At 44.3% G+C, this 25,539-nt stretch overlaps 1 protein-coding gene across 5 annotated transcripts in view; it reads left to right on the top strand.

Annotated features, from left to right (window-relative positions):
* Positions 1-25,539, top strand: part of LOC139173059 (transmembrane protein 132D-like) — a 504,596-nt gene that overhangs the window by 174,526 nt on the left and 304,531 nt on the right. For all 5 annotated transcript variants that reach the window (XM_070762526.1, XM_070762529.1, XM_070762530.1 and 2 more), the window contains one exon: positions 16,372-17,266. In XM_070762526.1, the coding sequence (XP_070618627.1) occupies positions 16,372-17,266 (895 nt within the window). The remainder of the gene's footprint in view (positions 1-16,371; positions 17,267-25,539) is intronic.

Here is a 25,539-nt window from a genome sequence, read left to right as displayed (position 1 = left end):
CTTCCAGGCCCATCAATTGACTAGAATTAAGAGCCGTGCCTCTAGCTCTAAAACAATTCCAATCTCACATCTCCAACCAGCATGGGCTGATTCTCACCGACAATATAGCCACCAAAAGCCATATTGGCAGACAGGGAGGCACAAGATCCAAGGCCCTCAGGAGGGAGGCCTGAAGTTAGGCCTTTGGGCAGAGAAGAATCTCCAGTCGCTTCTAGCCGACCACATCTCGGGGAGCCTCAACGTCCAAGCGGACTGGCTCTCGCGAGCGACCATAGATCCAGGCGAGTGGAATCCCCATCAATCACTGTTCCACCAAATCTGCCTCAGGTTCGGCCATCCAGTGTTGGATCTATTTGTGACCAAAGCCAATGCCCAGCTCCCTCACTTCATCTCCAGGTTCCCGTCTCCGGGAGCAGAGGCAATCACTGCTCTCAGGAGTCCTTGGCCTCCAGGTCTATTGTATGCCTTCCCTCCAATTCCAATTCTGCCAGACGTGATCAACAAAATCCTCCTGGAGAAGGCCCGAGTATTTCTGATTGCCCCTCACTGGCCTCGCAGGCCCTGGTTCGCGGACCTCCAACAATGTCCGTCCAGGACCCCTGGCGACTCCCCGTTTCAGAGGATATGTTGCGACAGGGGGCCTCCTTCCATCCAGACCCAGAGTGGTTCCACCTCACCGCCTGGCTATTATCCGGAGGGACTTAGACCTGCGAGGGTATGACCCGGACACAGTGGAAATCATCCTGAAGTCTAGAAGAGGGTCTACCAACCGGATCTACGACCATACTTGGTCCAAATTCCATCAGTGGTGCTTGCAGGAGGGCTTATCTTCCCTATGTCTTCCCATCCACAGGATAATTACCTTCCTCATGAAAGGCTTCCACCAAGGCCTCTCTACCAGCACCATCCGCCGACACCTGGCCGCCATTTCTTCCGTCTTGGCGGGGCCTCGCAGGCAGCCCCTCCGCTCCTTTCCAGAAATCCAAGAATTTCTAAGAGGAGTGGCCAACCTCAGGCCTTCTAAAATCCACAGATATCTCACCTGGGACTTGCCACGGGTTCTCCACTCTCTTACTCAGGCACCTTACGAACCCCTGAACTCTGCGTCCCTCAGGTACCTATCCTTCAAGGTAGCATTCCTGGTGGCGATTACATCCGCCCGACGCATATCTGAGTTGGCAGCCCTTTCTATCAGACAGGACCTTTGTCAGTTTCACCAGGACAAGATGGTTCTGCGACTGGACCCCACCTTTCTACCAAAGGTCAGTTCCATGTTCCACAGATCTCAGGATATCATATTACCTTCCTTCTGACTCCAACGAGAGCATCCCCTGGCAACTAGATGGCACACTCTGGATCTCACTAGAGCGCTAAAGGTTTATATCCAACGCACAAGATCCATCCGGAGGTCTGAAGCACTCTTCATAGCCTACCATCCCAGATCCTTGGGATCCAGAGTGTCTTCTACAGTAATAGGTCGTTGGATCAGAGGGACCATCTCTAAGGCCTACGAGACAGCTTCCCTTTCCATTCCAAGGAATATTACAGCGCATTCCACCAGAAGTGATGCCACATCTGCCGCTTGGGCGACTCAGGCTCCGTTGGAAGAAGTCTGCAAAGCAGCCACTTGGGCCTCGCCAAATTCCTTCATAAAGCACTACAAAATCGATTCGTACGCATCAGCGGACGCTGCCTTCGGCAGAAGAGTACTCCAATCCGTTATCTCTCACGATAGCAATGTACTCCCACCCTAGGGACCTATCTCTTGGGTATGTCCCATGTGACTGCTGGACCCACTCCTTCAGTACGGAGAATAGGCGTTGATTGCTTACCTGAACGCCTCTTCTCGTACGGTGAGTGGGTACAGCAGTCACTTCCCTCCCTTTGTGTGGTCTTCTTTACCTTCTATTCTATTTTCTTATAACACATGAGAGTTGAACATTAAAGAGCTTCACTACTGAGCCTAGTCTACGGATTCGCGAATTCTGGGGAAGGGGCGGATCCAGCAGGCTTTTTTAATACTAGGCTCAGTTCCAACGGATTGGACAGGAGCAACCCATGTGACTGCTGTACCCACTCACCGTACGAGAAGAGGCGTTCAGGTAAGCAATCAACGCCTAGTTTCACCATCACTCCGCAGTCTGCATTGGCTGCCGATCAATTTCCGGTCACAATTCAAAGTGTTGGTTATGACCTTTAAAGCCCTTCATGGCATTGGACCAGAATATCTCCGAGACCACCTCCTGCCGCACGAATCCCAGCGACCGATTAGGTCCCACAGAGTGGGCCTTCTCCGGGTCCCATCAACTAAACAATGTCGGTTGGCGGGCCCCAGGGGAAGAGCCTTCTCTGTGGCGGCCCCGGCCCTCTGGAACCAACTCCCCCCGGAGATTAGAACTGCCCCTACTCTCCCTGCCTTCCATAAACTCCTTAAAACCCACCTTTGTCATCAGACATGGGGGAACTGAAACACCTTCCCCCGGCCACATACAATTTATGTATGGTATGTTTGTGTGTGTGCTTGTTAATATAGTGGGGTTCTTTTTTAAAACTATTTTAAATACTTAAATTTATTGAATTTATTTGGATTTGTACGATTGTTTATATTTTTTGTTGTGAGCCGCCCCGAGTTCGCAGAGAGGGGCGGCATACAAATCTAAATAATAAAATAAATAAATAAAAATAAATATGTGTGGCCACACCTATATTCAATACCCCTCCACGTGCCCATGGTCCCCCATTTCCTGACTTCCAATGGGCCCAGTAGGGCCATTTACCACCCTCCCCAGCCTCCATAGAATTTCATGGATCTCGGGGAGGAGAAAAACACCCTCTCCTGCTTCCCTGGAGGCACTCCAGAGGCCAAAAGGGCCCTTTCAGAGGACAGGGTGGAACAGAGTTCCCTCGATGGAAATGAAAATATGTGCGCAGCTCTAGCTGATTGGTGGCTGTCACTTCCTGGATTACTCATTTCATTTATTAGATTTGTATACCGCCCGTCTCCGTACACTTGGGGCGGCTCACAGCAATAATAAAACAATGTACAGTAACAAATCTAATATTTAAAATTACTGGTCTTGTCTCAGCTCTCCTTTTTTCTCCCTGCTGCTGCTGCTCCATCTGCGCTCCTTACTTTTTTTAGGTTTAGGTTTAGGTTTATTGGATTTATATGCCGCCCCTCTCCGCAAAGTTGGGGCGGCTCACACCTCCTTCCTGGCCTCGGACGAGCTTCCCTCTCTCCTGCCCTGCTCCTCTCCAGCCTCACGCGGCCACCTCCTGCCTGAGGTGCAAGCAGAAGTTGTGGGTGGAAGCGGTGCTGGCAGCATTTATGCTTCTGGCAGCACCCTTTCCTCTAGCTACCCAGCCTGAAACACAAAGCAAATTGTCACCCCCAGCGAGCGACACTGGTAAGGCTGTAAGTCAAAGACTTAACAGTTCACTTGGACAATGATGATCGTTCAAACCACTCCCACCTGATCACATGGCTGGCAAGCCACTCCTATCCAGTCACATGACCATTAAGCCACACCCACAAAATAAGCCACACCCACAGTGTGGCAGTAAAAAATTGGCTGCCCATTACTGCTTCGGTGTGAGCCAAAAATCAGCTGGCGGGCGCCCACATGTGCACTGAAGCTAAGCTTGGGCAACGTCTCACATGCCCTCCGATATGGCTCTGCATGCCACTTGTGGCACATGTGCCATAGGTTTCCCATCACTGGACTAGCCATTCTCAGTACCTGCAACTCTTCTTCCATAAGAACATTTTAATCATAGAGTTATCTGCTAGTTTGGTAAAAAGAATAAAATTTAGGGTTTGATATTTATTTATTTATTTATTTATTTACTTACTTACTTACTTACTTACTTACTTACTTACTTACTTACTTACTTACTTACTTACTTATTGGATTTGTATGCCACCCCTCTCCACAGACTCGGGGCGGCTAACAACAGTGATAAAAAGCAACATGTAACAATCCAATACTAAACAACTAAAAAAAACCTTATTATAAAACCAAACATACATATAGACATACCATGCATAAAATTGTAAAGGCCTAGGGGGAAAGAATATCTCAATTCCCCCATGCCTGACGGCAGAGGTGTGTTTTGAGAAGCTTATGAAAGGCAAGGAGGGTGGGGACAATTCTAATCTCTGCGGGGAGTTGGTTCCAAAGGGCTGGGGCCGCCACAGAGAAGGCTCTTCCCCTGGGTCCCACCAAACAACATTGTTTAGTTGACGGGACCCGGAGAAGGCCAACTCTGTGGGACCTAACTGGTCGCTGGGATTCGTGCAGCAGAAGGCGGTCCCTGAGATAATCTGGTCCGGTGCCATGAAGGTCTTTATAGGTCCTAACCATCACTTTGAATTGTGACCGGAAACTGATCGGCAACCAATGCAGACTGCGGAGTGTTGGTGTAACATGGGCATATTTGGGAAAGCCCACGACTGCTCTCGCAGTCTCTATTGGACAGGGTGATGCTAAATACAATCGGGAGAGTTTTGCAAGGGTAAAATAATTTCCAGGATTTCTGCAAGGTGGAAGGGAGGATGCTAGGCTGCAGCATCTGCTTTAATCTGCTTTTGACATTTTTATTTCCCCCAAATGGAGAGTTTAAATGTTTGGAAAGGAACCTGCCCGGGTTTTCTCTTCTTGTAGTCTGTGCAGAGAAGTTACAATATCTGTGTCTCGCCCACTCCAATTAAGAAGACAGATGGTCAAACACAACCCTTAACACACATTTTTTTTCCTCCCAGCTTTTTTCCACCCTGGTTCCCGGTGGCCTTTGTGTTGACCCCTCTCACTTCAGAAAACATGTACCCATTTTTTTTCCAAGATGTTGACAAAAAACTCCAGATTTCCTTCTCCCAGCTCCGACCCTTTAATGATTCACCCAGTCTTTGTTGCTCATTTTTCCCTTTCCCTGTTAAAAAAAGAAAGTTAATTTGAAGGGGTCCTTGGTACTGTCTGAGGTGGCTCGTTTTCTTGCAAATGTTTCATTACCCAAACTAAGTAACATTCTCAGTATTTGTATTTGTATTTATTAGATTTGTATGCCGCCCCTCTCCGAAGACTCGGTGCGGCTAACAACAGTAAAAAAGACAATGTAAACAAATCAAATATTAAAAATAATCTTTAAAACCCCAATTTAAAGAACCACTCATACATACAAGCATACCATGTATAAATTATATAAGCCTAGGGGGAAGGGAAACATTTCAATTCCCCCAAGCCTGACGACAGAGGTGGGTTTTAAGGAGCTTGCGAAAGGCAAGGAGGGTGGGGGCAATTCTGATATCTGGTGGGAGCTGGTTCCAGAGGGTCAGGGCCGCCACAGAGAAGGCTCTTCTCCTGGGTCCCGCCAAACGACATTGTTTAGTTGACGGGACCCGTAGAAGGCCAACTCTGTGGAACCTAACCAGTCACTGGGATTCGTGCGGCAGAAGGCGGTTCCGGAGATATTCTGGTCCGATGCCATGAAGAGCTTTATAGGTCATAACCAACACTGTATTCTAGGGTGGGTCTGGCAAAAGTTTTGTAAGCTCTGGAAGTTTTGTAAGCTCTGGAAGTTTTGTAAGCGCTTCTAGAAATGCCCTGGCATTTTCCAACTTGGCTTGATCTACAATGGCCCCATTTTTCCAATGGAAACTATGGTCAAATCTGTCCATAGGTTGTGAAATTAATGGATCATCTTTCATTTTACTTTTGGTCACAACACAATCTCCACCTCAGAAAACCATTCACCAATATGACATAACTGGGACTAGTCTCTTCAAAAACGGCTGTTGCATTTTGTCCAAACCGATCCCTTAGATTTTGAAGTCATGGTGTTCTTCTTCCGTCTGGAACTTGTTCGCCTTCAATCTTTACTTGGAGGATTAAGTGAAGTGTGCTGTATTTTCCCTGGTGTTGCATCACATGCTCAACTTTTCTGGGGGAACCTATTTCTCAGTTCTCCCAACCCCAATCCAGACAGAGCTCTAAATTTGAGGAAAGTCGCCGTGCTGGAGTTTTTTGTGTCTGGAACTCAAGTGCAAAACAACTCTTTGAAAATGCTGACTTTTGGCTGTTTGGATAAGCAGCTGCCAGATCCTGGCCAATTAAAATTCAGCACACGGCGTTTCCTACCCGTTGGAGAAGAAACCTAGGCTGTTCTACCCAATCCCCTTTGCGCTGCCTCTGTGTGTTTGGAGACACAAACACACACACACATATACACCGACACTGTTCCTTCTATATATCTGTTGCTAAGTTAACTAAAGCCTACTTTTACATTTACAAGCCTGGCTGAAAGAGCAACAGCACTGTGCATAAATGAATGGAATGGATTTTTATGGATAAAAATTCTCCTTTTGCACACAATTCTCAGCAAAATCTCACTGAATCTCTCTCTCTCTCTTTGTCTCTGTCTCTTTCTCTGACTCTGTCTCTCTCTATCTTTGTCTGCCTTTCTTTCTTTCTTTCTTTCTCTCCCTCCCTCCCTCAATCTCTCTCTCTCCCTCTCTCTCTCTATCTCTGCCTGCCTCTCCCTCTCTTTCTTTCTTCTATCCCTCTCTCTCTTTTTCTCTCTTTGCCTGCCTCTCTCTGTTCTGTCTCTCCCTCTCTGTGTCTCTGTGTCTGTCTGTCTGTCTCTCTCTCTCTTTCTCTTTCTCTCTCTTCCTGCCCCCTCTCTTTCTCTCTTTGTCTATCTTTGCCTGCCTCTCTCTCCCCCTCTCTCTTCTTCTCTCTGTCTCTTTGTATGTCTCTGTCTCTGTCTATCTCTCTTTCTCTTTCTCTCTTTCTCTATCTTTGCCTGTCTCTCTCTCTCATTCCCCCTTCTCTCTCTCTTTCTCTCTCTCTCTCTTTCTCTCTCTGCCTGCCCCCTCTCTTTCTCTCTTTATCTTTGCCTGCCTCTCTCTCTCCCTCTCTCTGCCTCTCTGTATGTCTCTGTCGATCTCTCTTTCTCTATCTTTGCCTGTCTCTCTCTCTCACTCCCCCTTCTCTCTCTCTTTATCACTCTCTTTCTCTGTGTGTGTCTCTTTCTTTCTCTTGCTCTTTGTCTCTTTCTCTCTCTCTCTTTGCCTGCCACCCTCTCTTTCTCTCTCTCTCTTCATTATTTTCTTTACTCCCACTTCCTCTTACTGATATTATGATGATGATAATTATCATTATTCTGTTGCTTTGAATGCATACTGAGCGCTTCTGGACTGGAGATAAATTCCTTGTGTATCTAGTCACACTTGGCCAAAGAAAGTATTCAGTTCAATTCGTCTCATCTCTTTTGAAATCTGAGCAGAGATGCTGCTGATCCAAGCAGCAGCTAGGAATTTGAAGATGGTGCCGTGATGAATAAGCCAAGCCAAGCTAACTGAATGGTTAAACATTTGGGATTGTCACCTCTTTTTTATGTTCCTTACCTTCAAAGCCCTAGATTTGCGGAATGGGGTTTTGACAAGGGAAGAGGAAGAAAAAGATTGTTGTTAAGATAAGTGAAGGACACAATCTGAACTGAAAAATTTGCATCACATACACCCACACACCCATACAAACACACCCACTGGAAGTCTCATTTTTTTCAACAAATTTGGATACCAATATTTTTATTTTGCAGGTCTGCCCATTCAGTAATTCCTTGATAATTCCCTCTTATTAAGAGCCATGGTGGTGTAGTGGTTAGAATGCAGTATCGCAGGCTAATTCTGCCCACTGCCAGCAATTTGGCAGTTCGATTCTCTCCAGGCTCAAGGTTGACTCAACCTTCCATTGTTGTTGTTGTTGTTATTATTATTATTAATTATTATTAATTATTATTATTATTATTAATTATTGTATTATTATTAAGATTTGTATCTCATGTATTATTTGTTGTGAGCTGCTCCGAGTCTTTGGAGAGGGGTGGTATAGAAATCTAATTATTATTATTATTATTAATAATAATAATAATAATAATAATAATAATAATAATAATAATAATAATTAGATTTCTATGCCACCCCTCTCCAAAGACTCGGAGCAGCTCACAACAAATAATACATGAGATACAAATCCAATATTAAAAACAATTTTAAAAACCCTTATAAAAAACAGTCATACAACCCAAACAAACCATACCTAAAATGGAACAGCTGGGGGAATATCAGTTTCCCCAAGCCTGGCGACATAGGTGAGTTTTTAGAAGTTTGCGAAAGGCGAGGAGAGTGGGGACAGTTCGAATCTCCAGGGGGAGTTAATTCCAGAGGGCCGGGGCCGCCACAGAGAAGGCTCTTCCCCTGGGTCCCGCCAGACGACATTGTTTGGTCGACGGGACCCGGAGAAGGCCGACTCTGTGGGACCTAATCGGCTGCTGGGATTCATGCGGCAGAAGGTGGTCCCGAAGGAATTCTGGTCCGATGCCATGTAGGGTTTTATAGGTCATTACCAACACTTTGAATTGTGACCAGAAACTGATTGACAGCCAGTACAGGCCGCGGAGTATTGATGAGAAGTGGGCATATCTAGGTAGCCCCACAATTGCTCTTGCGGCTGCACGGTCTGGAGTTTCCGAACACTCTTCAAAGGTAGCCCCATGTAGAGAGCGTTGCAGTAGTCGAACCTTGAGGTGATGAGGGCATGAGTGACTGTGAGCAGTGAGTCCCGGTCCAGATAGGGCCGCAACTGGTGCACCAGGCGAACCTGTTCAAACGCCCCCCTCGCCACAGCCGAAAGATGGTGCTCTAATGTTAGCTGTGGATCGAGGAGGACGCCCAAGTTCTGTGCACGCCCACGTTAGTCTCCGGGTGTACACCGGTAGCGCGGGAGATGAGGAACCCTTGCCTGGTCATGACCTTTAACACAAGTCAACCTTCTGAGCTTCGGTCTCTTCAGCCTTGAAAGCCTGCGTTGAAGGGGTGACTTGATCGAAGTGTATAAAATCATGCATGGGACAGAAAAGGTGGATAGAGAAAAATTCTTTTCTCTATCACACAATACTGGGACGAGGGGCCCTCCCTAAAGCTCATAGGTAAGAAAGTTAGGACAAATAAAGTGAAATATTTCTTCACCCAGTGGGTCCTTGGTTGAGGGAATTCACTTCCAGAAGAGGTCGTGACAGCTGTCAGCCTTGATAGCTTCAAGGCAGGATTAGACAGATTCATGGATGCCAAGTGTATCATAGGTGGTTATTGAAACGGATGTCCATGTGCCGCCACTATGTTGGTTGAGGCAGGCAGGGTTCCCTTGAGTACCATTTATTGGGGGTCAAGGGAAAGGGATGGTCTTGCCCTCTCTTTCTGCTCAAGATCCCCATGTACAATTGGTTGGCCACTGTGGGACACAGAATGCTAGACTTGATGGGCTTTGGCCTGATTCAGCCGGGCTCTTCTTAGGTTCTTATGTTCTATGTCCTTCGCTCCTCATCCCCCTCCTTCCCCCCTCCCACGATTTACTTTCCTCGCCGGTGGCCAAAACCTGTTCTCTCCTTTTCTCCCCCTGGCTGAAGCTGAGTTGCAATTTTCTGCAGACAAGGGTTGGTGTGTACGGTGTGGCGTGCCAAGAATCTATCAGCTGGCCTTTTTTTTTTCTTCCTGCAGTTGTGCTGGCCTTTAATTATGCATGCCTTTAAAACACAGTCATAAAGGCACCACAAAGGGATGCCATAAACTCGACTGGCGGCACAGAGAAGTGACATTAAAAACGGGGAAGGCACGCTTTTGAAGCGGCTGGGCTTGTTTTTCTCTCTCTCCCAAACTCCCGATGTCTTTTCTGAAATGCAGATTTCCTCTGCTCCCCCAGCCCTGAATTGTATAACTGGAATCCTGCTTTTATTTGTGGAATGCATATAAAGTCTTCCGCTTCTCCTTCGCTAATAGAAACGTAGAAACATATGGCAGAAAAAGACCTCATGGTCCATCTAGTCTGCCCTTATACTATTTCCTGTATTTTATCTTAGGATGGATCTATGTTTATCCCATCACGTTTAAATTCAGTGACTGTGGATTGACCAACCACGTCTGCTGGGAGTTTGTTCCAAGCATCTACTACTCTTTCAGTCAAATAATATTTTCTCCTGTTGCTTTTCATCTTTCCCCCAACAAACCTCAGATTGTGTCCCCTTGTTCTTGTGTTCACTTTCCTATTAAAAACACTTCCCTCCTGGACCTTATTTAACCCTTTAACATATTTAAATGTTGGGTAAATAAAGGGTGAGAAGAATTCCTTAAGAGTTTTTTTAGTGACTTTTAATTATTAGATTTGTAATATATTGTTTCTATTATTGCTGTGAACCGTCCTGATTTTGTGGAGAGGGGCGGCATACAAATCTAATAAATAATAATAGTAGTAGTAGTAATGATAATAATAATAATAATAATAATAATAATAATAATAATAATAGTCTGCCCTTATACTATTTCCTGTATTTTATCTTAGGATGGATCTATGTTTATCCCAGCACGTTTAAATTCAGTGACTGTGGATTTACCAACCACGTCTGCTGGGAGTTTGTTCCAAGCATCTACTACTCTTTCAGTCAAATAATATTTTCTCATGTTGCTTTTGATCTTTCCCCCAACTCACTTCAGATTGTGTCCCCTTGTTCTTGTGTTCACTTTTCTATTAAAAACACTTCCCTCCTGAACCTTATTTAACCCTTTAACATATTTAAATGTTGAGTAAATAAAGGGTGAGAAGAATTCCTTAAGAGTTTTTTAGTGACTTTTAATTATTATATTTGTAATATATTGTTTCAATTATTGCTGTGAACCGTCCCGAGTCTGCGGAGAGGGGTGGCATACAAATCTAATTAATAATAATAATAATAATAATAATAATAATAATAATAATAATAATAGTCTGCCCTTATACTATTTCCTGTATTTTATCTTAGGATAGATCTATGTTTATCCCAGGCATGTTTAAATTTAGTTACTGTGCATTTACCAACCATGTCTGCTGGGAGTTTGTTCCAAGCATCTACTACTCTTTCATTAAAATAATATTTTCTCCTGTTGCTTTTGATCTTTCCGCCAAGAAACCTCAGATTGTGCCCCCTTGTTCTTGTGTTCACTTTCCTATTAAAAACACTTCCCTCCTGAACTTTATGCCTCTTAAGACCTCATTCTGCAAAGCATCCATTGCTGTGGGCAAATGTATAGATATTATCAGGCGTCAGAGAATCGCAAGAGTTGGAAGGGACACTGGAGGTCTTCTAGTCCCGTGATGGTGAACTAATGGCATGCGGAGCCACAGGCGATACCCAGAGTCATATCGGAGGGCAGCCAAAACTTTTACTGCCACACTGTGGGTGTGGCTTAATTTGTGGGTGTGGCTTGATGGTCATGTGAGTGGGTAAGAGTGGCTTGCCGGCCATGTGACCAGGTGGGAGTGGCTTGAACAATCATCATCGTTCAAGTAAACTTATATGGCTGCATGATGCCTTTTCATCTCAGCTGTGGGCAGAGTGAGGGCTTCGCAAGGAGAAAAGGACCGCAGCCTAGACTACTTCGGCGCAGCACAGCTCTCCTGGCCTTGGGAGGTGGCTGTGTGAGGCTGGAGGGGAGCCGGGCAGGAGAGAGGGAAGCTTGTCCGAGGCCAGGAAGGAGGAAAGAGGAAAAAAGCAAGGAGCACACAGCAGCAGGGGAGAAAAGGAGAGCCGAGCTGAGACCGGTAATCTAGGAAATTACTGCCGCCAAAGATAGCCCCATGTAGAGAGCGTTGCAGTAATCGAACCTCGGGGTGATGAGGGCATGAGCGACTGTGAGCAATGACTCCCTGTCCAAATAGGGCCGCAACTGGTGCACCAGGCGAACCTGGGCAAACGCCCTCCTCGCCACAGCTGACAGATGATGTTCCAATGTCAGCTGTGGATCGAGGAGGACACCCAAGTTGCGAACCCTCTCTGCAACATGACCACTTTACGACCATTGTAACATGATCGAAATATGGATATTTAGGACAGTTGCTGTTTCTTTAAGGATCCCTTTTTGCAATAAGTAAAATCGATGGGGAAGTCAGATTAACAACTGTGGCGAGAGAGGTCATAAAACGGGACAAAAGTCACTTAACAAATGTTTTGCTCAGCAACATAGATTTTGAGCTCAGTTGGGGTTGTAAATCAAGAGCTACTTGTATCTGTATGTAATTGACGTTTATATCAGATAGCCCAGACTATGATTCCCATCATCCACTAACTGAATGAATGATATTGATAGTTTTTTTTTAGAATTTTAAAGATTGTTTTTTAATGTATTAATTGGATTGTTATTATTGTTTCTTGTTTTTCTATACATGCTGTGAGCTGCCCTGAGTCTTTGGAGAGGGGTGGCATACAAATCAAATTAAATCTTAAGTCTTAAATCTTAACTTTGTTGGCCGAGGCTTAGGGGAATTGGCATTGCAAGCATAAACGTCTATGAGACATCGAGTCTGATCATAAACATCTGTCAGACATCGAGTCTCATCGAGAGGTCATAAAACGGGACAATACTCACTTAACAAATGTTTTACTCAGCAACATAGATTTTGGGCTCAGTTGGGGTTGTAAGTCAAGGGCTACTTGTATCCGTAGGTAATTGACGTTTATATCAGATAGCCCGGACTATGATTCCCATCATCCTCTACCTTTGTTGGCCGAGGCTTAGGGGAATGGACATCTATCAGACATAAACATCTATCAGACATTGAGTCTCATCGAGAGGTCATAAAACGGGACAATACTCACTTAACAAATGTTTTACTCAGCAACATAAATTTTGGGCTCAGTTGGGGTTGTAAGTCAAGGGCTACTTGTATCCGTATGTAATTGACGTGTATATCAGATAGCCCGGACTATGATTCCCATCATCCTCTACCTTTGTTGGCCGAGGCTTAGGGGAATTGGCATTCCAAGCATAAACATCTATCAGACATTGAGTCTGGGAATTAATCCCATTAGCTCAGCAGTGATTGAAAATGATTTCAGGCATAGATCATTTGCTTGTCTAATGAGACAGGGAGTTGAATCTGTTACACGTTGACTGGGCTCAACCGTGTTATGGAATTAGCTCCTGGTTCACAATCCACTGAGCCACGAATAAACCAAACATGTCGAGTCGCTCCAAGCTGATAAGCCACAATAAACAGATGCGGCTTAGCGTGTCGCAACACCGGCACTCCTTTTCCCTACCTTGGCTAATCCTGCTTTGTGAACCCAGCAAAAAAAAAAAAAGGTATGCGCTGAAGAAGCAGTAACACATTTTCTCTAAATGGTGCCGGATGGCTTCTCTTGGCTTTTTGTGCTAACTGGGACTTAATCTCATGATGGCGAACCTATGGCATGTGTGCCACAGGTGGCACATGGAGTCAGATCTGCTGGCACGTAAGCCATTGCCCTAGCTCAGCTCCCACGCGTAGGTGCGCACACCAGCCAGCTAATATTTGGCTCACACGGAGGCTCTGGGAGGGTGTTTTCATTCTCCTAAGACAGTGTTTTTCAACCAGTGTGCCGTGGCACACTAGTGTGCCGCGAGACATGGTCAGGTGTGCCGCGAAGCTCAGAGAGAAAGAAAGCAAGAGAGAGAGAAAGCAAGAGAGAAAGAAAGTAAGAGAGAGAGAAAGCAAAAGAGAAAGAAAGCAAGAGAAAGAAAGAGCAAGCGAGAGAAAAAGAGAACAAGAGAGAGAGAAAGAAAGCAAGTGAGAGAGAAAGAAAGAGAGAGAGGGAAAGAGAGAGAGAGAAAGAGAGGGAGGGAAGGAGAGAGAGAGAAAGACATAGAGGGAGGGAGGGAGGGAGAGAGAAAGAGAGCAAAAGAGAGAGGAAGGGAAAGAAAGGGAGAGAGAGAAAGGAAGAGGAAGGAATGCAGAGAAAGGGAGGGAGAAAGAAATAGAGCGAAGGGGAGGAAGAGAGAGAGATAATTTTTTTGTCCAAACTTTTTTTGTCCCCCCCCCCGCTCAATGTGCCCCAGGGTTTCGTAAATGTAAAAAATGTGCCGCGGCTCAAAAAAGGTTGAAAATCACTGTCCTAAGACACCAGGGAAGCCTCTAGAGCAGTGTTTCCCAACCTTGGCAACTTGAAGATATCTGACTTCAACTCCCAGAATTCCCCAGCCAGAAAGAAAGAAAGAAAGAAAGAAAGAAAGAAAGAAAGAAAGAAAGAAAGAAAGAAAGAAATAGAATAGAATTTCATTGGCCAAGTGTGATTGGATACACAAGGAATTTGTCTATGTGGGAGGAAAAGGATGATAGGAATGATGAGAAAAACTAGTAGAAATAGAAGTGCAGATTTAGTACAAAAAAAAGAAAGGAAAGAAAGAAGGAAGGAAAGAAAGAAAGAAAGACTTTCCTTCTTGCTATCCCAAAAATTGAACAATCATAGTTCATCAGACCATTCCGTTTTGCAGCAAACTTAAGCCCTGATATGACTTATAAATATGGATACTGTCTCCAGGAAAAGCAGCTGAAAATTTATATAGCAGCGGGAACTTGCATGGTTAGCAACGGGGATGCCAAAAATAAATAAAATAAAATCCCCCCAAACTTTTCCAGCCTCTAGAGCTCCCAGCTGGGGCTCTGCTTAACAACTTGCAAGGAGGTGCAGAGTTGTGGGAGAAAACTCTTCCCTCCCCCTCCTCAATTAGCAATCTTAATTCATCATCTTGGGTGGCTTTTGTTCTTTCAACCTTCATTGATTAGCCCTTGGGCCAAATTGAAGTACAGAATTCCAGAAACAAATTATTACTAAAACTGGATAAAAGCAATTTAAAGTGGAATTGGATAAAATACAATTTTAAATGAATTAGGAATAAAATACGATTTAAAATGAAATCACAATAAAATACACTCTAAAGTGAAATTGGAATAAAATACAATAATTTAAGATATAAATATATCTCTAAATCAGTGTTTCCCAACCTTGGTAACTTGAAGATATTTGGACTTCAACTCCCAGAATTCCCCAGCCAGCGAATGCTGGCTGGCGAATTCTGGGAGTTGAAGTCCAGATATCTTCAAGTTGCCAAGGTTGGGAAACACTGCTATAACTGATGTCAAGCTAACTTTAAAAAAAGAGCCCTCCACTTTCCAGACTGGAAAGGGACAAAAATGGGTCTATCTGGTCTACTTGAAGTTTTAAAAAATGGCCTGTTTGTGGCCTCTAGGGCAGTGATTTTCAACCTTTTTTGAGCCGTGGCACATTTTTTACATTTACAAACTCCTGGGGCACACCACCAACCAAAATGACGCAAAATGACACTCCACCATAGTCCATATTATACATCTAGTTAGTAATATAGTTTCTAAATGTATTTATACTCACTTAGTGTGAAACCTGGCCCTGTTTCGATGAACACAAAAGGGATCTCCTGGCCGGAATGCTAGAAAGACACACCCGAAGCTCTTGCTCAACAGTTTTCAGTCTCTCTCTCTGTTTTTAGTTTTTATCGCAGTCAAGCTTGAGAAGCTCAGCTCACATAGATATGTGGTTGTGGTGGCAACATTTACCTCCAGTCCTGACCAGGATTGGAAATCAGGACCATGGGGAGGAGTAGCAGCTTCAACTTCTCGCCGTGGCCACACAATGACAAGTGCGCGGCAGCCCAAGCGGGGACATCATCATCATTATTATTATTATTATTATTATTATTATTATTATTATTTATTAAATTTGTATGCCGCCTCTCTCCGCAGACTGGTTGCGGCTCACAACAGCAACAGAAAAACAGTGTAAAGTACAAATTCAATAATTAGAAAGCTAAAAACCCATAATTTAAAAAACATTCACACAACATACCATACATAAACAGTATAGGCCTGGGGAAGATATTTCAGTTCCCCCATGCCTGACGACAGAGGTGGGTCTTAAGGAGTTTGCGAAAGGCAAGGAGGGTGGGGGCTGTTCTAATCTCAGGGGGGAGCTGGTTCCAGAGGGTCGGGGCCGCCACAGAGAAGGCTCTACCCCTGGGACCTGCCAAACGACATTGTTTGGTTGACGGGACCCGGAGAAGGCCAACTTGGTGTGGATGAGAGGCAGCCTGCTATTGGTTTATCGCTAGTGGCCGGGATGAATCCTAGAAGGTGATTGGTCAGTGAGTGTTCCCTGTGCCTCCACTCTTCCTGTCTCTGATAGCTGGAGGGATTGTGAAGGGAATGTTTATGTTCGGATGGAGGTGGCTGGTGGCGGGCCGGATAAATGGCCTCCATGGGCCGTATCTGGCTTGCAGACCGTAGTTTGGGGACCCATGTTTAATTTCCCCACGGCACACCTGACCATGGCACACTGGTTGAAAAACACCGCTCTAGGGGACAGGGGTGGCTGTTTTCATCTTTCCCAGGCTGCAGGGAATTATGGGTGTTGGCATGCACATGAACGCACACTTTTGGTAGCTGAGGGAAATAAGCTTCGCCACCACTGGTCTAATCTCTCCCTTTTTTTTTACAGTGTCGGAAAGCCGAGGGGTTCTGGAAAGCGTCCAGAAATTCTCCTTGCTGCCAACATACCTGCCAGTGAGTTACCACATCCACAACGCGGACATCTCCTTCTTCCTCAAAGAAGCCAACCAAGACATCATGAGGAACTCTAGCCTTCAATCCCGGGTGGAGTCTTTCCTCATCTACAAAGCCAAGAGACCACCCACCTTAAACGCCACCTACGGACCTTTTTCAGTCGAGCAGGCAGTACCTCAGGACTTGCTGTCTTCTTCCAACCTGTTCAGATCCTCCTCCTCCTCCGTCCCCAGGATCTCACTCAACTGGAAGTTGAAGGCCTACATCTTGAACCATAAGGTTTATCCCAGCAGGCCCAAAGTCCAGGTGCTCTTCTATATCGTCGGGAGAGATTGGGACGACTACAGCGTCTCAGAGCAGCTACCTTGCGTGAGGGTCTTCGCTTTCCGAGAGACAAGAGAAGTCCGGGCCGGCTGCAGGCTGGCAGAAAGCCTGGGATTTTGCACGGCTGAGTTGGACCTCCTCCCCAGCTGGTTTAACCCTCCCACGGTGGTGTCTGGCCGGAAGAAGTTTCTGAATCAGTCGGAAGGGAGTCAAGTGGAATTGTACTACGCCCTTCAAGATGAGAATGGGGACTGCGGCAAGGAGGACTTGAGAAGAAGCAACGGAATCAGACCTGCCCGCAACGACGTCGATGAATCAGGGCCTCCCCTGGAAAGGATTGGAAGCGTCTTCCTTTACCAGGCACGAGGTAGCCCCCCCTTAAGTGAGCTGTGGCTGGATAGTAACGTTGTCCTTCAGTACCTACGAAAGACCCTGAAGCAAGGAGAACACTTGACTTTCGTGGTGTCCGTGGCTAAAAACTCAACCCAGGACCAATTCACACTGAGGTAAAGCAACGTTATCGTTCAGATAATAGGGTAGACCTGGAGAGCCATTTGTCCAGGATGGTGTAAAGCAATGATGGTGAACCTTTTTTGGCTCCAGTGCCAAAACGATGTGTGCCTGTGCACTAGCGTTCACATGTGTCCAAACCATGCCCTCCCCTCATGCATGCGCACAACCCCTGCACATGCAAACAGGTATCATTGAAACCTTGGACTCTTGAAGTCTGGGGATGGCGAAAAACAGCCCAATAGGCCAAATAGGTTCAAACATCCGATTGGAGGCTTTCCTGAACACTGATGACGGTGAAAAATGGGCCAACAGGTCAACTGGAAATTCAAATGGAAGTTCCCTGAACCCTGATGACCCAACAGGCCAATTAGAAGTTCAATCATCTGGTTGAGGGCTTTCCTGAACCCTGAGGATGCTGAAAAATGACCCAATGGGCCAACTTCTGAACTTTCAATTGACATGTTGGACCATTTTTCGCCATCCCCAAGCTTCAGGAAGCTTCCCTGAAGCCTAGAGAGAGCAAAAATGGCTGAAAAGAAGGCTGAAAATCAGCTGAAGCTGACATAGGGCAATGCCTCACGTGCCCTCAGATATGGCTCCATGTGCCACTTGTGGCACACGTGCCATAGGTTCGCCATCAAGGGTTGTAAGGTCTTCTGCCTTGAACTGGGGGTTAAAGTAGAAGACTCTAAAGCGCCTACTTGCTCTGTGATTCTATGATTCTGTGACTTAGTCTGTGATTCTATGACTGATGCTATTATCTTTCTCCAAGATGGTATAAAATCTCCTGCCTTGAGTTAGACTAGAAGACCTTGAAGATCCCTGCCAGCCCTGTGATTCTATGATTCTACAATGGAGGCTATGATAATCCCTTCTCACTCCTCCAGATTTTGCCCCTCACCCCCAGATCTTCTCTGCAAACGTTAAAAATACTTTGTGCTTGATGTGTTTTGCAAAATGTCTATTTGTTCAAGTGGATAGTATGGTGGCTTCTCTTTAGCGTGTCACAAAATATTGGACATAATAACCACCATGCCATTGGGTCTGGATTTGGATTGGATTGGACAGGATAGTATTGTTGATTTGCAATATTTAGATGTTGGTGTGAGATGAGCATTCCGATTTCTTGGTATTTGAGCTAGAATATATTTAGGCTTAAGTCCATAACTTGGTGTTAAGATCTGTGTTTTTTAGACAGGTGGTTTCAAATTTGGTTTCCTGGAACTAATTTAAAGCTGTTGTCAGCCCTCAAAACCAAAAATGATACTTCTAGTCTTCTAGTCCAGATATTGGAATGCTGCTATCATGTCTCCCCTGGTCCTTCTTTTCATTAAACTAGACATACCCAGTTCCTGCAAACATTCTTCATATATTTTAGCCTCCAGTCCCTTAATCATCTAATCATCTTTGTTGCTATTATATTATTTATGTTATGTTGTGTTGTGTTATGTTATGTTGCGTTGCGTTGCGTTATATTACGTTACGGTACGTTACGTTACATTATTATTTATTATATTGTATTTATTATATTATATATCCCATCTTTCCTGGGAATTCAGACTACTACATTTCATTATATTTGTCATGCCAGGTGATGGTGTTGAGGAGCTTGGCTTTAAGGGGCTTGACTTTGCTACTCATAGTAAAGGGAGTGACACGTTAAACTGGACTGGCTATAGTGCATCTCAGTTCTATGTTTTGCTATTTCAGCTTGGAACACAAGGCATCTCTATGTGGTGAAACCTCTCAGTGAGTCGGCCCATCTACAATTTCCATACCTCTAATTCTTATAGAGTACCACAGGTGTCCAATTTTCCTTCCTCAGTCTCTGCATTTAAGTGCAGAAAGGGTAGCCTTCTTCCATTCAAAGCACATACTCAGGCAGGCCTCTTTATATAGCTGCAATAGTGGTTAATTTTTACTGCCGGGTGCAGATGGTGTAATGTTAGAGCCACCTTTGGAAAGCACGGTGCGTTTGGCCCCTTGGGATCTAGTCAGAGTGCGGAATTGCTTTTTGAGAAATGGGAAGGAAGTGAGATAAAACTGACTTAATGGCATTTGCCTAGGATGAGTAGATGCCAAATGTTGGACTTTTTATAGTTGATTCTGGTTCTAAGAGCACAGCTAATTAAGGGAAAGACCTGAAAGATAAAACTTTTGGGTTTGGCTGGCAAGCAGTAAGGTTTCAGGACCCTGGACAGCTCCACAGAAGACAGTAGTTGTTGCCTTAGGACAGGTAGATGCAATTTCAGCTTTTCAGGAGTTCAGTGAGTGAACTTTTCCCCCCAAATAACTTTATTACATTTTACCCATAAAAAACCCCAACATAAACTAACAATAGACAGAAACGATAAAGAGTAAAAAGAGGTGGGAATGTGTAAAAATATATAGAAGAAAGGAAAACACAAAGATGTACGAAAATAACTCCCAACTTCTTTCAAGAACACAAAGAATCCTCACTTTTAATTTTTAGCTTAAGACTTCATGTAGTCCTCAACTTATGATAGTTCATTTAATGACTATTCAAATTTACAACAGCACTGGAAAATGATAGTTCATTTAGCGACCATTCAAATTTACAACAGCACTGGAAAATGTAAGTTATGACCCTTTCCCCCACACTTATAATTGTTGCAGCATCCCCATGGTTATGTGATCAGAATTTTGATTCTTGGCAACTGGTGCATATTTGTGATAGTTGCATATTTGTGATGGCATCTTAGGTGGTGGTGGGGTTCATGTGATCCCCTTTTGTGACCATCTAACTAGCAAAGTCAATGGGGAAGCCTGATTTACTTAATAGTCACATTGCCAACTTAACAATGGTGACAAGAAAAGATTGTAAAATAGGGTGAAACCCACTTAACAAATATCTTGCTTAGCAATGGAAATTTTGACCTCAAAGACTACCTCTATAACAAACAAATCCCCCTTTTTAAATTTTAACAGTTCTGAAATCTATAAATCAATATTTGATTGCTTCCCCCATCTCTTGCAAACAGTCCACAGAGGGCTTGCAATTACAGGTGAACATTATATATTTTTTAACTTATTAAAAATAAACTTTATTTGTAACACACAAAACACCAACAACAAAACACAGAGAACATTAAAATAAAACTGACTCTGAAGGTTCACATGGTTTTCACCTAATTAAAAGTACAGTGGTACCTCTAGATACAAATTTAATTCGTTCCATGACCAGGTTCTTAAGTAGGAAAGTTTGTAAGAAGAAGCAATTTTTCCCATAAGAATCAATGGAAAAGCAAATAATGCATGCGATTGGGGAAACCACAGGGAGGGTGAAGGCCCTGTTTCCTCCCAGGAGATTCCTAAAGAGGCTCCACGGAGGCTTCTCCCCCCTTTTCCAGCCCTGTTTCCTCCCAGGAGATTCCTAGAGAGGCCCCACAGAGGCTTCTCCCTGCCTTTTCCAGTTACAGTTTTGGAGGCTTGGGTTTGTAAGTGGAAAATAATTCTTGGGAAGAGGCAAAAAAATCTTGAATACCTGGTTCTTATCTAGAAAAGTTTGTAAGTAGAGATGTTCTTAGGTAGAGGTACTACTGTAAATGTTTTTCCCCTTCCACAAACTATCAGTCACACGGTCCAATCAAGGTGTCATCTGGTTGCATGGTAATGACATTCCTTCTCTCTCCAGACACCTGTGGGAATGACCTTGGTTCCAAAGAGAAAGTATTTTGTTTTGGCTACAAAACCCCAGCTATCTCCAATCCCCGCTTCCTATCCCTCAGTTCCAGTGTGGCAACACTGGAGCTTCAAAATGGCCTCAGGTCAGGTCAGCTTCAGGATTGACAGAAATTGGGGATGACTTTCTAAATATCTCAGCCTTTTATATTTCGAGCAGCAGAAGACCTCCGACTCTTTCAGTACAGAAAGACAGGATGTGCATGTTTCAAAAGATGTAATTGAATGATATTGAAGCACAAAGCTGGGCATGTAACCAATCACACTCGTGGAAGAAAAAAGCCATTAGGCAACAAAATTCAACAATATCCAAACAAACAGCCCTATTCCTTCTGATTTATTAACAATAAACAATGAAAATCACTCTGAATGAGATCAGAAAACAGCAATGAAAAGAAAGCACGGAACAAACGCCAAAACCCAAAAATAACAAATTAAGTGTGACAAGAATATGAAAACGTTTGTTATGTCTCATTGCTTGGTAGTGTAGATACTCCGTGTAAAACAACACAAAGAACAACAATAATAAAAGAAAACCCTTAATGCCCAAAGCAGCAAAATTGAAAGCTGCAACATATTCTAAGCCTTGCCTGGTGTTGGATATTTATTGAACAGTCTCAAATCTCCAATGGTGGTGAGATCTTAACTTTGGAACTGCTTTATTTTACCAATAAAATCACCCAGAGGGATCAGGAGTCAGGCAGCATGTCAGTTTAATGAACCTTTTATTGTAAATATTTTCTTTTATCAATTATTATCTCTTTTTTTTCTCGGCACTCTCTGAAGTTGGTTGTTTTCTTGCAGAATTTCATTACCAAACTAAGTAACATCATCGGTGTTAGAAAGGAGGGGATTTGTGAGGAGGAGGAGGAGGAGGAGGAGGAGGAGGATGGGTACTTGAATCAATTCCCCCCGGAGATTAGAACGGCCCCCACCCTCCTTGTCTTTCGCAAGTTACTCAAGACCCACCTATATCGCCAGGCATGGGGGAATTAAGACATCTCCCCCAGGCTTTCTTATATTTTATGTTTGGTATGTATGTGTTGTATGGTTTTTAAATTGTTGGGGTTTTTTAATGTAATTTTATTATTAGGTTTGTTCCATTGTTATACTGTTTTTATTGTTGTTGTGAGCCTCCCCGAATCTTCGGAGAGGGGCAGCATACAAATCTAAATTGAATTGAATTGAATTGATGCTCTCTGAGCTTGGTTGTTTTGTTGCAAAATTTCATGTTTTTCGGAGTATGATGCACCTTTTCCCCCCCTAAAAGAGGGTGGAAACGTTGGTGCATCTTATTGTCCAGATATATGCAGAGTAACGCAGGAGGACTAGATAAGATACCAGAATATATTGTCTCAGTTAAGTGAACCAGATAAATTCCAATGACACATTTGTAGAAAACAATAGTTTACTCTTCAGTGCAAAATATCTTCTGCCTCAGTCTTTTACATACAGGAACTTTACTTTAGCTATATTCAGCTATGTTCAATCAATCCAGGTTACAAGTAGATACTAAACCAATCCAGGATTCTTCATATTTCTATTACTACTCTACTCAATATTTAACTCACACTCAAACTGCTCCAGCCAGCCAACTAACCACCACCACCATCAACAGCAAGCAACAGCAAACAGAATAGAATGGTGAAGTTGATTTGCATCTTATAATGCTCTGGCCCAATCAGATTACAGTTCACACCCTATGACTCAGCATTACTATGCTTTACATTCCATTTTTACCTTATATGGTAATACAATGAAACATTACCCGGGATTGCTAATCCTGACACTTATACACCAAATACAGCCATTTTGGCCCATCCAAAGCCCCACTCCCGTATCCCATTTTTTCACAACATTGGCCCATATTTTGCAAAAATGGGATAGATAGAGGGTCTGGGAAGCCTGCAGAGAGCTCCTGGGAATTGGGGGAAGGCAAAATGCCCCCGTTTTGCTGAAAAAAACCAGGCAGAAAATGGTCTAATTTTGGAAAAATGGGCGCATTTTTGCCACCCCCAAACACCCAGGATCTCTGTGCAGGCTTCCCAGACCCTTTGCCCACCCCATTTGTGTGAAAAAATAGGCAAAAAGGACATTTTCTTTGCAACACCAGGGGTATTTTTGCCTTCTAACTACCCCATCTAGCATTCCTGGAGGAGGAATTCTGGGAGTTGAAGTCCACTAGTCTTAAAGCTGTCCCGTTTGAAGTTTGTAAAAGAGTGTACATGGTTGTAAAAAGTATTCTGCCACACTGGTATTTTATTAAATAATATATCACTACACCGTTTGGTTCAGAATACTTTTTTCCTTGTTTTCCTCCTCTAAAATCTAGGCGTGTCCAGGGGTGGGCAGCAGGCAGGACGGGGTGGAACAGATTTCCACTGGCGGAAATGAAGATGAGTGTGCAGCTCCAGCTGATTGGCAGCTTTCACTTCCTGGATTATTGGTCTCGACTCGGCTCTCCTTTATTTCCCTGCTGCTGCATCTGCGCCCCTTGCTTTTTTCCTCTTTCCTCCTTCCTGGCCTTGGACGAGCTTCCCTCTCTCCTGCCCGGCTCCCCTCCAGCCTCAAGCGGCCACCTCCCATCTGAGGTGGAAGCAAAAGGTGTGGGCGGAAGCGGCGCTGGCAGCATTTATGCTTCCGGCAGCACCCGTCCGCCTAGCTACCCAGCCTGAGGCGGGAGGGCGACCCAGGAAGGAGAGCGCAGGAAACACTAAGCAAATTGTCACCCCAGCGAGCAACACTGATAAGGTTGTAAGTCGAGGATTTAACAATTTACTTGAACGACGCTGATCATTCAAGCCACTTCCACCTGTTCACATGGCCGGCAAGCCACTCCTACTCAGTCACATGACCATTAAGCCACGCCCACAAAATAAGCCACACCCATAGTGTGACAGTAAAAATTTTGCCTGCCCATTACTGGGCGTGTCTTATACCCCAGTGCGTCTTATACTCCAAAAAATAAGGTAGGTAAGATCATTGGTGGTAGAAAGGAGGGGATTTGTGAGGAGGAGGAGGAGGAGAAGAAGGATGGGTATTTGATGGTCTCTGAGCTTGGTGGCAAGCAGCTCACTCTTCTGCCCTCAGCAAACGCCGCATTGAGATATGTAACCCCTCAATTTGTGTCAAAGACATACCTTCCTGCTGTTGTTTACTTCCAATCACTCTTCTTCCGAGTCCCCCATTCCCACAAGTCCTATCAAAGTGTGTCATACAATGAAATAATTGCCAAGCCCGAGAACTTGGCAGGTGATCAGTAGAGACATTAGAGGAGAATCTGGAAAGGATGGGCAAGATGCCAAGGCGTCTTTTGACAGATCGCTCTTTCACCTGGTATTTAATTGCTATCCCTGTTTAACTTAATAAAAGTAAGTGGGCTGCCTTGCTTTCTGAGATAATGAGAAGAGTTGGAGAAATGAACCTTTCCCTGGCCCTGTCGTGCATTGAAGATGTGGGTTGGAGAAGTAGATATGTGGACAAAATGAAAGATGGTTCGGGCCTAGATATATTGGAAAGCGATCCTTTTCATCCCTGTCTTGGTGCTTAAGTCCAGATGAGTAGAACATCTGGATTTTTAAGGAATTCTTCTCACCCTTTCCTTGACAGTTCATTCCCAGATGAGTAGAACATCTGGATTTTAAGGAGAGCCTTCTCACCCTTTTCTTGATAGCTCATTCCCAGATGAGTAGAACATCTGGATTTCAAGGAGACCTCCACACACCATTTTCTTCACAGTTCAGGCACAGATGAGTAGAATATCTTGATTTTAAGGAAATCTTCATGCCTGTCTTGTTACTTCAAACCAGATGGGTAGAACATCTGGATTTTAAGGAAATCTTCATCCCTGTCTTGTTACTTCAGCCCAGATGAGTAGAACATCTGGATTTTAAGGAAATCCTCATCCCTGTCTTGTTACTTCAGCCCAGATGAGCAGAACATCTGGATTTTAAGGTGATCCTCATCATCCCTGTCTTAGTACTTAGCCCAGATCAGTAGAATATCTGGACTTTACGGAGAAGTTGGCGCACTTGGGGACCAGGGCAAGTCATCTTTTAAAAAACAATTTTGATATTGGGGTGTGTGTGTGTCTGTGTGTGTGTGTGTGTGTGTGTGTGACTTTTGTCTACCCCATCTCTTCAATTCTGATATTCCAATTCTTAAGAGATTTTTTTTTAACCATCCCATAGTCCAAATGAGTTTTCCTTTCCCCGCGGCAAAATTCTGCTGCATGAATCCCAGCGACCAGTTAGGTCCCACAGAGTGGATCTTCTCCGGGTCCCGTCAACCAAACAATGTCGCTTGGCGGGACCCAGGGGAAGAGCCTTCTCTGTGGTGGCCCTGGCCCTCTGGAACCAACTCCCCCCCAAAGATTAGAATCACCCCCATCCTCCTTGCCTTTCGTAAGCTACTCAAAACCCACCTCTGCCGTCAGGCATGGGGGAATTGAGATCCTCTTTCCCCCCTAGGCCTTTACAATTCTATGCATGGTATGTCTGTATGTATGATTGGTTTTTATATTAATGGGTTTTTAATCGTTCTTAGTATTGAATTACTATTGTAC

This window comes from Erythrolamprus reginae, chromosome 10 (assembly GCF_031021105.1).
Source record: "Erythrolamprus reginae isolate rEryReg1 chromosome 10, rEryReg1.hap1, whole genome shotgun sequence".
NCBI lineage: Eukaryota > Metazoa > Chordata > Lepidosauria > Squamata > Dipsadidae > Erythrolamprus > Erythrolamprus reginae.
This window is presented reverse-complemented; position numbering and strand designations above follow the sequence as displayed.